General features: G+C 39.8%; 1 protein-coding gene across 5 annotated transcripts in view; it reads right to left on the reverse strand.

Moving 5' to 3' along the window:
• RB1CC1 (RB1 inducible coiled-coil 1) overlaps nt 1-16111 on the reverse strand; it is a 185401-nt gene that overhangs the window by 90581 nt on the left and 78709 nt on the right. For all 5 annotated transcript variants that reach the window (XM_034762919.1, XM_034762917.1, XM_034762918.1 and 2 more), the window contains 6 exons: nt 13393-13577; nt 12264-12450; nt 12091-12172; nt 10457-10518; nt 6335-6438; nt 3675-3801 (listed from right to left, as the gene is read on the reverse strand). In XM_034762919.1, coding sequence (XP_034618810.1) covers nt 3675-3801; nt 6335-6438; nt 10457-10518; nt 12091-12172; nt 12264-12450; nt 13393-13577 — 747 coding nt within the window. The remainder of the gene's footprint in view (nt 1-3674; nt 3802-6334; nt 6439-10456; nt 10519-12090; nt 12173-12263; nt 12451-13392; nt 13578-16111) is intronic.

The following is a 16111-nucleotide window of genomic DNA, read 5'->3' on the forward strand; positions in this document are numbered from 1 at the left end:
CAGGGGACAGGGAGCAGAGGGGTTTAGATGGGTTGGGAGTTCTGGGGGGGGCTGTCAGGGGGTGGGGAGTGGTTGGATGGGGCGTGGGAGTCCCAGGGGTCTGTCTGGGGGTGGGGGTGTGGATAAGGGTTGGGGCAGTCAGGGGACAAGAGGCAAGGAGGCTTAGATAGGGAGTGGAGTCCCGGGGGGCAGTTAGGGGCAGGGGTCCCAGGAGGGGGCAGTCAGGGGACAAGGAACGGGGGGAGGGTTGGGGGTTCTGGGGGGGCGGGAAGTGGGAGGGGCAGGGGCGGGGCTAGGGCGGGGCTCCTCCCGTCCTCTTTTTTGCTTGTTGAAATATGGTAACCCTAGGCTTAGAGAGCAGATGTATGGCATGCCTCTATTATATCGAAGGATATACCTATATTATATCCTACTGAGCAATAAAACCTTTAAAACAGATACATTTACAAGTGGTTTGTGATAACCTTAAGATTGCCAATCTGAAATTGAACTGTAAGAAATGTCAGTTGTTCCAAAAAGAAGTAACTTCTCTTGGAATTTCCCAACAAAAAAATTGAGGATGTGCAGAACTTGCAAGCTCCTCAGACACTCCCATACATATAGTTTTGTAGGGCTCTGCTCCTATTATAGAAGACTTATGTGTGGATTTGCCAATATTGCAAAACCATCAAGTGGTCAACAGAGTGTAATTTAGCATTTTTAGAGCTAAAAATACTTCATGCATTAGCCATTTCAAACCCCTTTAATATTCAACAGATATTAGTGCTAATGGGTTGAAGGCAGTATTGATATAAGAATACAAATTGCTTGACTAGGTGTTGGCTTACTACAGCAAAAGCCTTAATTTCTCTTCAAAAATTTCTCTGAAGAGAAATTAAGACACAAGTTGAAAGGAACTCCTTGCAACGATTAAATCTATAGAATATTTTCAGCACTATCTGTGCGGAAAAAAAGTTTGGGGCCAGGACAGATCAGAAATCCCTGCAATTTTTTTTTTATATTCAGGAATAAGGAGGAACAGCTTGTTCAGTGATTGGAAAGACGGCAGTGTTATTATTTCACAGTCATATACAAGAGGGGGCACAAGCATGGTAATCGTGATACTCTGTCCAGATGGCCTTGTTGGGAGGAGAATACCATAAACAAGAGAGCAAGGAATTGGTTGCTCAAGGGAATGACTGTGCTCATGAAGACAGATGAAATTGCTGGTACATTCACTGGAACAATGGAAGTGGGCTGTGAGAATGAACTGTTGAGCAGTTAAAGGCCTCCCAAAGAAAGGATCATAATATGAAAATAGTGAGAAACCGGAAAAATCAAATGGCAAATGTAGACACCCTGGAATCTATTATCTCCTCAGAATACCAAAGTAAAAGCTCTCTGGTCACCATGAGAAAACTTGGAATTTAAAGATTAAATGTTGTACTGGAGATGGGAAAAAACTATGCATTATGGATGCAGGTATCAACTGATTATATCAGATATCTTGAAAAAGGAGGTTCTGAGATTATGGTGTGATTTTAAGATGGCTGAATATTTTGGATTTACAAAAACCTTGGCCAAGCTAAGAGAATTTCTATTGGAATTCAAGGATAACGTATAAATTTGATGCAGGAACCATGGTGTTTGCACTGCGAAAGATTCTCCTTAATACAGGGAGAGCCCAAGTGCAGCAGTATCTCATGGGGGTACCGATGGAGTGCCTTGCTGTTGATGAGGTTGGGCCTTTGCCTGTGACAGAGGCCGGTAATCAATATTTGATGGTAACTCTGGACTACTTTACAGAGTGGCGTGAGGTTTACCAATAAGAAACCAAGAGATCATGATGGTTGCAGAGGTTCTGGTAAAATAATTCTTCGCCAGAATTGGTGTCTAGCTGATGCACACAGATCATGGGAGAAACTAACTCTTGAATCTCACCTGCTGAAAGACTCTCAGAACCTACAAAACTTGCACCATCACAACAAATTTGATGGGATGGTGGAAAAGGTTCCATTAGACCTCTGTAAAACAGCACCAAAAGGGACTAGGACCAGCATAGCCCTTTCCTTTTGATAGCTTATACAATCTCAAAGTATGCTAGCATTCCTCATGTTTTGGTATAAGTTAAGGAACCCAGCAATCTTCTTGTATGGTGTTCCTGAAGAGGAACAAAGAGATTTGAACTATGTAGAAACTCTAAAATCTAATATTGAAAAAGCTCACACCCTTCTTAGGGAAAATCTCAGGAAAGCCTCTGATACAATGAAAAGGCTTTACATCATAGTTAAATGGTGAAACTTTTAAAAAGGGGACCTGGTTTGTTTCCAAAATCCTAGGAGAAGGAAGGGTAAGAGCCCTAAGATGGATGAACCTCAGGAGGGACACTATGCAGTACTGAGACACATAAATGAAGTTGTGTATAACAGGATACGATAGGGTCCCAGAACAAAATCCAAAGTCATGCATAAAGGACTATATGAGACATTATCAGAGGGACAGAATCTCAGCTTGACCACCCTGAGAAACTGAGACTGTAGCTGTGGAAGCTGAGGCTGGAAGAGTTGTAACAATCACAGATTCCCATTAGAACAGAAGCAAAGTGTCTCAGCCAGCAGAATCCACAGAAACAATGGACTCTCTTCAGGAACCCACTGAAAGTAGCTCCTTCTTGGCTGGCTGAAAGGAAACCAGGTAGGAAAAGGCAACTCCAAGAAGATTTGAATGGAAGTAAAATTGATTTGGATTGGTGATGTGAAAATATCCTCACAGAAAAATACTATATAAATAAGCAAATAGTTAAACTTATATGTATTTTTAAATTTGTTTAAAGTATTTCTTTTCTTTCTATTTGGGATAAGTCATTCGGGGCATCAATGTTTTAAATTGCACTGGGATGATGGGCAAAGCCTCAGCAGAGCTAAACCAAGTTGTCTGAGGGGTTTCTCTGAAATTAGTTGCAAACACAGGAGCTAAGGATTCTTCGGCAAACAGAGTGCATTAGAGGCAGAAAGTGAGAGTAGTCATGATAGTCTTTGAGAGGGAGCAAAAGGACAGATCTCCTCGAACTCACTGGAAAGGCAGTCTTGGAAACTGAGCAGGGAAATTACCTGCTGTTTGTTTCTAGTGATTAAGGGAAACAAGACTTTGTGTACACTCTTTGTGAATAAACAGGATTGCACCAAAGCAATACCGGACTTGTGCAATCAATTTATCCTAAAGGAAACAACCCATCAAACCCCCAAAGAGGCAACAATAAAAAAATAACAGAGAGGAAAATAAAGATATTTAAAACAAAAAATAAAATAATTTTAAATTAAATTTACAATTTAGTTATCTAAATATGGAAATAAAAAGGCAAAAAGCAAAAATGTGCACATTAGCACATAACAAATTTGGCCAAAAATTAGGAAATGTTACCAAAATGATCCTAATATAAACTTTGGTATGTTATGCTCCCTGTATTTTTTCAAAATGTCACCATTTTGCTCTCACTGAAGAATTTAGACTCCCAAAATCTTTGGTAGCACTTGATGAGATTTTCTCTTTAGGCCTATGAAAAAAAACATATATGCCCAACACATTAATCTTTGGATTTTGGAGAAAAGAATTTTATTTAGTGAGCAACCTACTAAAAAAAATTATGAAAATATTCTACTTTTTTCTTAAAACCTTACCAAACAAAAACAAAATACCTTTTGCTCATTCAGCAGGTCTGTAATGGTCTGTGACATTTCATCCAAACTTTGTACTGTTTTTACCAGGTTATGTAGAGCAAGTACATGCTGGTGAAGAGGTTCAAAGTCACAAAGTATGGGAACCCTTCAAAAACAAAGTATTTTTAAATTTTAATTTCTTCAATAATACAGTATTACAAATTCAATTTAAAATTTATAGATACAGTAAACAATCTAATCCTGATTTATTCATTTTCTTTATTTCACCAACTTTGCAGGGAATAAACTACGGCAACAACTTTGTTACATGTTCTTTACATTAGCAACTCTAAGTAGTTTCAGTGACCGTGTTCTTTCAAATGACAAAAGAAACAATTTAGATTTAAAGTAACATTTCTAAGAAGTTTTAGGTTAACTCCAGGTTATGTTCTACCACTCCCTCACCCCCAGACATGTTTATGAGTAATACGTAGCGTTACAATAACTCTAAGAAGTGATGAACACTATACTTAAAGGAGATCAAATTACAACTGATTTCTCAGATGTTTTTAAAAAGAAACAGAGTGGAAAGATTTACTATATATTAAGATACACTATTAAAATTGAAAGAATTTAACACAACTTGCTAACCCATAAACATTTTCCCCAAAAATATTACAATAAGTCTTTGGGAAAAGATATTAATTCTTAACGGCAGAACTCTCAATGCTGTGTATATAAAAAAAAACAGGATGATGAGTTTGTTGTGATCATGATGCAAGTGTCTCATGCCAAGTCTCAATACTCCCCCCCTTCAAAACTTAAATCCCTTTAAATTACATATGAACAGGAAAAGCAACATTAATAATAATATGATTAAAGTTGAACTATGAATATAACAAAAAAGGATGCGGTTTATATTAAACAATAGATAAGCATTAAGAAAGGTTTGTGTGTGCAAAATATCGTATGTTAAACATTGTCACAGATTTTAGATTCACAATAAATGTAATATTAATTTAATAATTCAACACCTCATTGTCTGGTATTCTTATACAAGTAATTTATTGCAGTAACGAATGGTGATCTCAAAGGAAAAATATTGACAAAAATTTTGATGGGCCCTTGAAGATATTTTAAAGAGAATTCTATGAGTAGGTGCCTTGTTATAAAGCATGGAAGCTTTTAAGAATTTCTAACCTACCAACAATAGTGAATGCACTTAAACTGTCCTAACTACTTTAATTAATTTATTCACCCAACCTTGATCAAAACACTGCTTCCAATTTTATGGATGTATTCTCTTCCCACTGAGGGCTGTTCTATACTAGAAAATGAGATTGACACAGCCATGTCGCTCAGGGGTGTAAAAAAATCCACACCCCTGAGCAACATATATAAGCCAACCTCAGTCTGCAGGCAGACAGAGGTAGATTGACAAAAGAATTTTTCTCTTATCCTAGTTACTGCCTCTCAGGGAGGTGGATTACATATGCCAACAACAGAACCCCTCCTGTTGACATAGGTAGTGTCTACATTCAAGCACTAGAGAAGCACAGCTGCAGCATGGCAGCTCTGCTCATTGTAGCATTTTACGTGTAGACGAGCCCTGGGATACAAACATGTAGAGCCAATTTCAGCCTCAGCCGGCCACCTAAATTTAACCCCTGGACCAGTGGTCCCCAAACTGTGGGGTGAGCCCCGCTGGTGGGGGCACAGAGGAATGTTCAGGGGGGTATGCAGCAGGGCCTGGGCCAGCCCCCATGGGGGGGCAGGGAGGGAGTGCCACCCAGCCCCGCTCTTCCGCAAGCTGCAGCTCTGTTCTGTCCCCAGCCACAGTTCCACCTCCAGCTCTACCTTCAGCCCAAGTTTCACTACAGAGCCAACTGTGTAATAATGGGGTGGGGCGTGGGGGCATGGATAGTTTCCATTACTGGTAAGGAGGGGGCCTTAGACTGACTGCCGTAAATGACAATCAGGCCCTGAAGAATGTGGCTGGGGGATCCGATGACCATGTTTAATGCATTTCCTATTGTCCTGCATGGGAGTGAGCGGTTTATTCCTGTCTGACCAAAATCAGTCAGGCAGAAAAGATTTGTGAAGAAGTCATGTAATCCAATGCTGAACAATCCTTGTGATTGTTCCATAAGGGAGCTAGAGTTGTGAGAGAAGAGAGGCCCCACAGGCCTGATTTGTCCTTTTCAACCACAAAAGCCAAATGTTAACTGCAGAGAAAAAAAAGAGCTTTTCCTTTGATCAAGATAAGCCTGTCAAGCAGCTCACTACCACCCCAATTTCAAGCTACTGGCCCAGTGTTTTTATACATTTTGTACACAGTCTACGTATTAAAGGGGCTAGTTTTTCTTTGATACAACAGGCATAGAACTCCTGTTAATAGTATGTGAATGAAGGGGAGAAAAATATAAATACAAACCTCTTTAAACAGGACAGTTTCACTTCCATTATACAGAAAACAATGATGAACTGCACTGTACCCTTTTATCTGTCAGGTACTCTTTCACATTTAGGAATAAAGCTGCACCCTACTTAAATGACATCCATCATCTCCCGTCCATCTTCTGGCATAGCCAGACAACGCTACTAAAAAACTTGTATCTTTGTTTTGCTTTTTCATAATGGAGGTTTTCGTGTGTGTGTTTGTTTTGTGTTCTGTAATTTCCATTCACTAAGCCACTTACCTGAGTAATGGTTGCACTTCTGAAGGACAAAAAGACTGCAGAAACTGCAAGTCAGTTAATAAGATATCTGGAAGTTCACTGTCAAACCTGCGAGGCTTTCGTGTCTGTATAAAAGAGAAAATTTACACAATGATGAAATGATGTGTATAGTCAAGATGACAAAGATAAGATTAAGAAGGAAAACAGTGAACAACATATTAATAGAGAACTGATTTTTTAAAAAATCTGTAGGATCTCAAAAGTTTTGATTCTTCTTATAGAATGCTCTAGTCTCAATTTTTTTTAAGTCTACTTGCACATATATTCATTAGCCTTCTCTATGATGTGGTGAGTAGCAGTTCTTCCTTCTTCTTACCAATTTTTTTAGTCATAAACATGATGTGGGGGAAAGAGAAGGGAGAACAGAGGCTTGAAAATTAGTTTGCTGCTAAACAAACAGCTAAATATTAATTTAACTGAAGAGTTACAATAATAAAACAGGGGGCATCCTTTTTGACCATGTATGGTACTATTATAAAATGCCAAGGAGTAAAATACTGAAAAAGCACTTTATGGGACAGAAAGTCAGAAATATAATGACAGGAGCAACATTTCATAATGATCAGAAACATGGAGACATGCCATTGTTAGAGTCAAATAAGTTGAACCAAATCAAAGCAGAAACCTGTCCAACTCACAATCATGCAAGCCCGTTAGCGATAATTTTTAATGAATCCATAAACTCGGGGGTGGTACCGTTTGACTGGAGAATATCTAATGTGGTTCCTATTTTCAAGAAGGGGAAAAAAAGTGACCCGGGTAACTACAGGCCTGTTAGTCTAACATCTGTAATATGCAAGGTCTTGGAAAAAAATTTGAAGGAGAAAGTAGTTAAGGACCTTGAGGTCAATGCCAATTGGGACAAATTACAACACGGTTTTCCGAAAGGTACATCATGCCAAACCAACCTGATCTCCTTCTTTGAGAAAGTAACAGATTTCTTAGATAAAGGAAATGCGGTGGATCTAATATACCTCGATTTCAGTAAAGCATTTGATACGGTACCGCATGAGGAATTATTGGTTAAATTGGAAAAGATGGGAATCGATATGAAAATCCAGAGGTGGATAAGGAACTGGTTAAAGGAGAGACTGCAGCGGGTCGTACTAAAAGGTGAACTGTCAGGCTGGAGGGAGGTTACCAGTGGAGTTCCTCAAGGTTCGGTTTTGGGTCTGATTTTATTTAATCTATTCATTACTGACCTCGGAACCAAATGTAGGATAAAGCCCAAATGGGCTGATAAAGTTTGCGGATGACACAAAGATGGGAGGTATTGCTAATTCAGAGAAGGATCGGGATATCCTGCAGGGAGATTTGGATGACCTTGTAAACTGGAGTAATAGTAATAAGATGAAATTTAATAGTGAGAAGTGTAAGGTTATGCATTTAGGGATAACTAACAAGAATTTTAGTTATAAGCTGGGGACGCATCGGTTGGAAGTAACAGAAGAGGAGAAGGACCTCGGAGTCCTGGTTGATCGCAGGATGACTATGAGTTGGCAATGTGACGTGGCCATGAAAAAAGCTAATGCGGTCTTGGGATGCATTAGGCGAGGTATTTCTAGTAGGGATAGAGAGGTGCTGGTTCCGTTATACAAGGCACTGGTGAGACCTCATTTGGAGTACTGTGTACAGTTCTGGTCTCCTATGTTTAAAAAGGATGAAATCAAACTGGAACGGGTACAGAGTAGGGCCACTAGGATGATCCAAGGAATGGAAAACCTGTCGTATGAAAGGAGACTCGAGGAGCTCGGTTTGTTTACCTTAACCAAAAGAAGGCTGAGGGGGGATGTGATTGCTCTCTTTAAATAGATCAGAGGGATAAATATCAGGGAGGGAGAGGAATTATTTCAGCTCAGTACTAATGTGGACACTAGAACGAATGGATATAAACTGGCCGTCGGGAAGTTTAGGCTTGAAATTAGACGAAGGTTTCTAACCATCAGAGGGGTGAAGTTTTGGAACAGCCTTTCCGACGGAAACAGTGGGGGCGAAAGACCTCTTTGGCTTTAAGATCAAGCTTGATAAGTTTATGGAGGGGATGGTTTGATGGGATACAGTGATTTTAGTCAATGGTCAATGATGGGATATTAAAAGTTACTACAGAGAACTTTTCCAGAAGGTCTGGCTAGAGAATCTTGCCCGCATGCTTGGGGTTCAGCTGATCGCCATATTTGGGGTCGGGAACGTATTTTCCTCCAGGGTAGATTGGCAGAGGCCCTGGAGGTTTTTCGCCTTCCTCCGCAGCATGGGGCAGGGGTCGCTTGCTGGAGGATTCTGAGCGACTTGAAGTCTTTAAATAATGATTTGGGGAGTTCAACAGCTAAGTCAAGGGAGAGAATTCTTCCAGGAGTGGGTGGGTCAGGTTTTGTGGCCCGCATCATGAGGGAGGTCAGACTAGATGATCATAATGGTCCCTTCTGACCTTAGAGTCTATGAGTCTATGTTATATTTGCTAGCAACTTCAGACAATTTAGGATGGTGAATATATTCCATTCCACCATCCAGTGAATGTGTGAAAAATATGGGAACCTTCTGCTTGCTTTTAATCACCTAATAAATTCTATGGCAGTATTATGCCGGTCAGAGTAGATCATACTGATCTCTCCTGGCTTCAAAATCTTAAATCATTTTCCCCCCCCCTCACTGAAAATATCTGTATTTATAATCCCACAAAATTTTAACTTGACTTTAAAAAGAAGAGTACCAAGTTGACACTTCCCCTAGTATCATATTGCCATCCATGAACAGTTCTGAATCAAAGTGCCATTACATAGCTTATATTCTTAATTTTTTATATCTCTTCATAGCCAAGAGACAGTACAGGTATTCTGAACTCATGGCTCAGTGCAAAACCGGTGTAAAATGTGCTATTCAACAACAAAAATTCAGAAGTACTATCAACCAACCTCCCTAATTTGAGAGATTGGTATTACTTAATTTAAAACGGGGTAGGCAAACTATGGCCCGCAGGATAGATCTATCCCTTCAGGGCTTTGGATCCAGCCCGTGGAATTGCCACCCCCGTGGTACCGCAGGCCCCGCGCCGCTCCCAGAAGCAGCTGGCACCACGTCCCTGCAGCCTCTGAGAGAGGGTGGGCAGAGAGCTCTGCATCCTGCACTTGTCTGTCGGTATCTCCCCCGAAGCTCCCATTGGACGGGAATGGGGAACCGCAGCCAATGGGAACTTCGGGGGAGGTACTGACAGGCAAGTGCAGCGCACAGAGCTCTCTGCCCCCTCTTCCCCAGGGGCTGCAGAGACGTGGTGGAGGCCACTTCCCAGAGCAGTGCAGGGGCCAGGGCAGGCGCCACTGCCACCCCGGAGCCGCTCCAGGTAAGCGGCACCGGGCCGGGGCCCGAACCCCTCCTGCACCCTGCACCCCAACTCCCTGCCCTGAGCCCCCTCCTGCACCCCTCCTGCCCCCCAAGTCCCTCCCTGAGCACCCTGCTGCACCTTGCACCCGTCTGCATCCCAACCCCCTGCCATGAGCCCCCTGCCTGCACTCCAACCCCTTGCCGCACCCCTCCTGCACCCCAACTCCCTGCCCTGAGCCCCCTGCCTGAACCCCAGCCCCTTCTCACTCTCTGCACCCCTCCTGTACCAACCTCCTGCCCTGAGCCCCCACCCTCACTGTGCACCCCCCCGTGCACCCCAACCCTCTTCCCTGAGACTCCTCATACACCCCCCACCCCTCCTTTTCCCCAACCCCTTGCCATTAGCCCCTTCCTGCACACCGCACCCCCTCCCACACTCCACACTCCCTCCTGTACCACAACCCCCAGCCCTACATTCATGGCCCTGATAGCATTTCCCCACACAGATGTGGCCCTCGGGCCAAAAACTTTGCCCACCCCTGGTTTAAAACATCTGAAAATTGATTTTTTTTTTTTTTTTGCTTAACTTTGCAAATGAGTGTTCCAATCCAGGCAGCCAATTAACTGCTAGACTTGCAAAGTAACTTTGCCTACACTAATGTGTGAATATTCATATATTGATTTTCCTACAGAAACTATGATTATACAAATGCATTTAAAAGCCTCAAGTTTCTGACTGTAGTAGAATATATAGCATGGAATACATACACAAAAGGATGGAGGCCAAGAGTCAAGGCCCCTAAACAAACGATTCCTTAAAAAAGACTTCCCTGTACAAAGAAATAAACTTTGGTTATTTAGCAGTAATGCACACAACATTCAAACACACCACAAAGATGGAACACAACAATCTATTGTACATGTAAGTATTGCACTAACTCTGGTAGCTCACTACACATTTGCATTCTTTGACAGATAATGTCAAATTTCTGCAGGATTTCAGACCAAAAAGCATGTCAGAATTCTGTCCCCCATTCAAGCCTTTTTCTTTTTTCATGGTGGCCCTCATACCCAACCAATCATCCTCTTTATAGATCTCCGAATATCTTCTCTCCTCTTCAAAGTTTCCCTCCAAAATCCCTTTTTACTGTTAATCTTTTTTAATCCAACACTATTTACTACTCTTTGTTTGCTTTGAATTTAATAAAGTAGGGCAAAAGAAATCAATAATAAGCTTCACAACGGGCTGGCGTTAAAAGGTGCCCTGGGCGAACTTGTATTCTGGCACCCCTAGCCCCCGCTGTCTCCCCCGGCTCCCCACCCATCTCCTGCATTGCCCTTGCTGTCTCCCTGGCTCCCCACTCATCCTCCCAATCTCCCCTGCTGCCTCCCTGGGCTCCCTCCCCCGCATTGTCCCCCGGCCCCTGATGCCTCCCTGGGCTCCCTCCCCCCATTGTCCCCTGCTGCCTCCCTGGGCTCCCTCCCCCCACCATCACCCCCAGGCCCTGCTGCCTCCCTGGGCTCCCCCATCCCCATTATCCCTCAGGCCCCTGCTGCCTCCCTGAATTGCCCTCCTGCATCGCTCCCAGGCCCCTGCTGCCTCCCTAGGCTCCCGTCCCCCATCACTCCCAGGACCCACTGTCTCAGTGCCACAGTTTCTCGAGCTCCCTTCCGCGGCCTTGCACCCCAGGCCTGCCCCACTCCTTGTGTCTTGACCACAGAGCCGCCCCTAACCATGTCACTCTGGGTGGTCGCCCACATTGCCCACCTGTAAGGCCAGCCCAGCTTCACAGAAAAAAATAAGATTAATCAAATTCTTTGTTTTTAACTTTGCCCTGCCTTTCTCTACTTCTTTTGCCTGTTATTTCAAGTGTTTGCCCAAATAGTCTTCAAGAAAGGACTTTTTGCTGTTTCTGTAAAGCACAGCACAAGTTCTGCCACTGAACAAATATTAAGCAGCAACATCAAAAAAGTTACTTTAACAAGATTAATATAGAAGTTTGTATAAATCAGTTTAAAATAGCTATTGCATTAAAGAATAAAAAAGTTAAATAACTAAAGTTTTTTAAACAAAGATTTTAAATTAGCTACAAATTTTTAACAATATTTTGAATTAAATATATGGCAAGGTTTACTAATTTGTTGGCACACTTCTTTGTTGGCACACTTTAGAAACATAACTCAATTTATAATATATTTTGTATTTGTATATATTTTGTACATATCAAATTTAAAGTTATTTCTATTCACATGAACATCACTTATACTACATATCATCACTCTGGGTACTCCAAACTCTGCTGTTAAGACAGCTCAAGTATACAGTGTTCATTGTTTGAAAACTACAGAAATGCACTAAAATGGTAGTTGTGATTTAAGTTACAGAAGAGGAAAACACTTACTAAACAATTTCCCAAAAGATTCCCTTTTTGCCTTTTCAGCTTCATATAGATGTTTCCCATCTTTTATTAAAGCAACAGCCCACTACAAAAGGGAAAACACATACAGTTAGCATGGTAAGTCAGTTCCTATGATCACACAAAGGTAAAACCTTGAAATTATTTAACTTGCTTACCTCCCTGTAGTGTTTTATAAACATTTTTCTCCTTACAACCTCAACAACAGCTAAACAGTACATTTGAGGAACAGTACTGAGAGCCTCTACAATCTTGACTCTTTCTAGCAGCTCTGTTACAAGGCGAAACAAGGCTTGCAGTTTCTCTCCATCTTGGTCCGCATGAAGCATCACAAAGCAACACCATCTACAGAGTAAAATATACCAGTAGCTTCAAGATCATCAGACTTTTAAAAGGAAAGCAAGGTTTCAAGGATGTTATACTGATGCACATTTATCACAATTAAGTTCACACCATGGATTATTTTTTCCTTAGAGTCTCATTTTGCTTTTAAAAAGATAGCAGTTGATCAGTCACCTATTTATTTTGTTTACGTTGCGGACAATATGTCTATTTCCTGAGAAAGACACTAACAATCCTTCCCAAACACTGTTTTTATTCATATTTTTCATGCTGACAATGCCCTGAAGCGTACAGGACAGCTGCAGACTGAGCAAGACACTTTAGTTTCCATTGAGCAAGGCTGAATATGATTACGCTAATCACCATTTAGTTCCGGACAGCATCTGTCTCATACCGCAAATGTTAAACAATGCCTTCATTTAATTAGGTTGTCATTGCATGAAATCTTTATATTAACATGCTGTAAATAAATGACAAATTACTAACTAGTTTAACTTATTCTATCTCATCACAAACTGCGGAAAATTATTCTGTTTAAAACATGTATTCTGAAAGCATTACTCCACTTTTAAAGCACCAAAACCTACGTAATTGCTTATCACAGGTCACATGAGACATTTTGTCCATTTACTGCCAATTCCTTGAAACGTTTTCACCAATTTGGATTGTATTAAGTACAAGAAAAATAGTTTTAGCTATTGTACAAAAAACACATACTATGCCATATTACTGTGCCTGACTTACATCACAGACATCATATAATATATGCAATTTCAATCTTCACCACATTTCTTCCCTCCTCCCCCCCCCAATCTATCTGTATTAATCCAGAAAAAAATTAATCTGGTAAATACTGTATTTAAGATTTATTCATATGACACTTTATATGATAAACTCCAGTGACATATACCAAAAAAAGCTTTAAAGAAAACTGACATCACTTACTTTAATCTGACTTGTAGATTATTTGCAAGCTCTTGTTTGGCAGTGGTACATTTCTGCTTAATATCTAACAGTTTCCTGTGATTAGTTAACATAATCATCAGTTGATTTGCATGACTCAAACACAAATCAGGTAGCACAGAAGGATCTTTCAAGTTCTCAGCTCTCTTCTGATTAGCCAAAAATCCCTATAAGAAGAGAAATGCTTGTTAAGCGGATCTGTGTGACAAAATGAAGAACGTTCGCCCGTTAGTTGGTTCTATATCAGTGTCACTGTTTACTTATTTACATAGCACATTCCATCTGTAAGGATGTGAAACAGCTTTAACAAACTTACCTGGCCTCACTCTGAGATACGATATGATCACTGAACAAGGTGGTATTGTTCCAGGGTTTTATTCCTTAAATAAAATTCTATTAATTACTATCAACAAATAAAGAAAAAAGAACCACTGTATATTTAAATATTATTAACAAAGACCGGTGCTATTTTGTAAATGGGCTAATTTTACATCCCACAGCAAGCAAAGCAGCATACGGGGCAGATTATTTTGTCCTTAGAACTATAGTAATCTATATATATAATGAAGTGCAGATGGAATATTCTCACACATCAAGAGGAAAACTGTTCCTTTAGTCCTTTTTAAATCTTAAACTGTTTTGTCAAGTCTTGCAACAAAACTATTTTTATAGGCTAAAATCATTCCAGTTATCTAGTTGCCTTAATCAGGCAACTTTATCTTCTTATCGCCTGCATCATAACAGAGCATCTTGTGGACCACTTCTCCAACTCTCAATAAAATGGACTACCTCCATACCTATTTGATGTAGTGGCAATATTTTTAAAATATACTGCCAATAATTCACATTTTAAAAATTCAAATAGTAAAAAAAATAATGCTCAGTTTGACAAAAACAGTAAATGAAAAATAAAAACAGCTAAGCATAGATGGATTTATTTAAATGATTCTGCACAACAGAGTTGGCTTTGATGTTTCTGTAAAAGTACTCTTATATTCTTATTATGTAATGCCCCCTATTGACCATAACTATACATGCAAAGATAATAATTCCAAGCTTTCATAGCTCAAAAATGTTCTTTAAAATTATATTAACCCAGAGAGTAATGTTTACTTTTGTCTTGTGCTTGAATACTTGTATTACCTGATTCCTACATGAAAAATAATTAAAATATTTTCCACCGGGGAATCAAATTGCAGCCAAGACAAGTTCCTGTCTAATATTATTTTGACCTCCAACTAACATTTTGGCTTCATTTCATGTATTACTTGTATTTGTTGATAAGGCATCTGGCATGTCATTTACTTCACAAATTATATATATATATATATATATATATATATACACACACACACACACACACAGAAATAAAGCTAGAAATTACTTACTTTTTTCATGAAACATTAAAACTATTTATATTATTTATATCGTTTCACTACTATCTATATCTATATCTATATATTTTTTTTAATACACAGGAGTGCCCATCACTGTCTTGGGAACTGAACAGTATTACAACTTTCCCACCAACTTCTTATTATATTTATATCTATGTACTACTAGTTTGAATAAGCCAGATAAGATTAATCGCCATGGTGCCACATAGGGAGTGAGGTATTTTCTCAGGTAGTCAGGACACAAGCCAGGCACAGTTGTAGTAATCCAAGTTAACACACTGAACTGCACCCAAACCAAAAAGAGAGTAAATTAATCCTCTGCAGAATTGGTGTAATATGCTTCCTGAGTTTCATACCATGAAACAGGCGGGCAACTGCAAATCAGTCAATCATTTAAACTCAAACATTCAACAATTCAAAAGGCATAATACACAAAAACACCTTTTGTGTCATTGTCCCTACCATTTCCAAAACGGTGTGTTGGAGCGGGAAGGACTACAGGAGGAACAGATCAAAGGTACAAATGACAGAGATATACTGACATTCAGTAGGAGTTACCTGACATTTGCCTCTTTGAAAATCTCCACCAAAACGGTTAAAAAGTTACTGTCTCGAAAGGTGACAGTGAACTTATTACTGAAGTTTCCTATAAGTCTTAACAATTGTTCCAAGTTAGTACTCTTTCATCAATTTTGTAACTTCTACAAAACACAATGTGCTAAAAATAGATAGTTTACAAAATGTTAAAGACTCGTTCAATTGCCCTGCTATTTTACCATGGCTATTCGCTGCTCTTGGAAGAGTGCAGTAGTAAACAGCAACTGCAACATCACTACGCTCTCTTCCTCTTCCATTATTGGCTGAGAAAAAATGATTTCCCAAGACCTAATATTAATAGATTTCAGAAATTTCAATAAAAGATCTTTTAGATTTTATCATTTCCCTTATGGCATTTTCAACCCAAACACTAATATATTAGCAAGTACACGAAACTCACTAGTCTAGGTTCAAAATCTGAACATAGTGAAGAGAAAAACTAAACAACTGGCATAAACGGGGAAAAGTTAATTTTAGCAATGGAAGAAGTTTTAAGCAAAGGGTGGGTTTTTTTTCTTTAGGTATAAAAGCTAACCAGAGTCATTTCTAAAAACAGTACTTCATAGAGCAATTAGGTGTCATCATATATTAATAAAGGCATTGTTTCATATTTTGAAGCTTAACATATTATCCTTAACAAATGAACTGTGTTCTTTCACTTCTTGATATTAATTAGCTCTAATATATACATTCTACATTTTCCCATC

The sequence above is a fragment of the Trachemys scripta genome, chromosome 2 (genome assembly GCF_013100865.1).
Source record: "Trachemys scripta elegans isolate TJP31775 chromosome 2, CAS_Tse_1.0, whole genome shotgun sequence".
Lineage (NCBI taxonomy): Eukaryota > Metazoa > Chordata > Testudines > Emydidae > Trachemys > Trachemys scripta.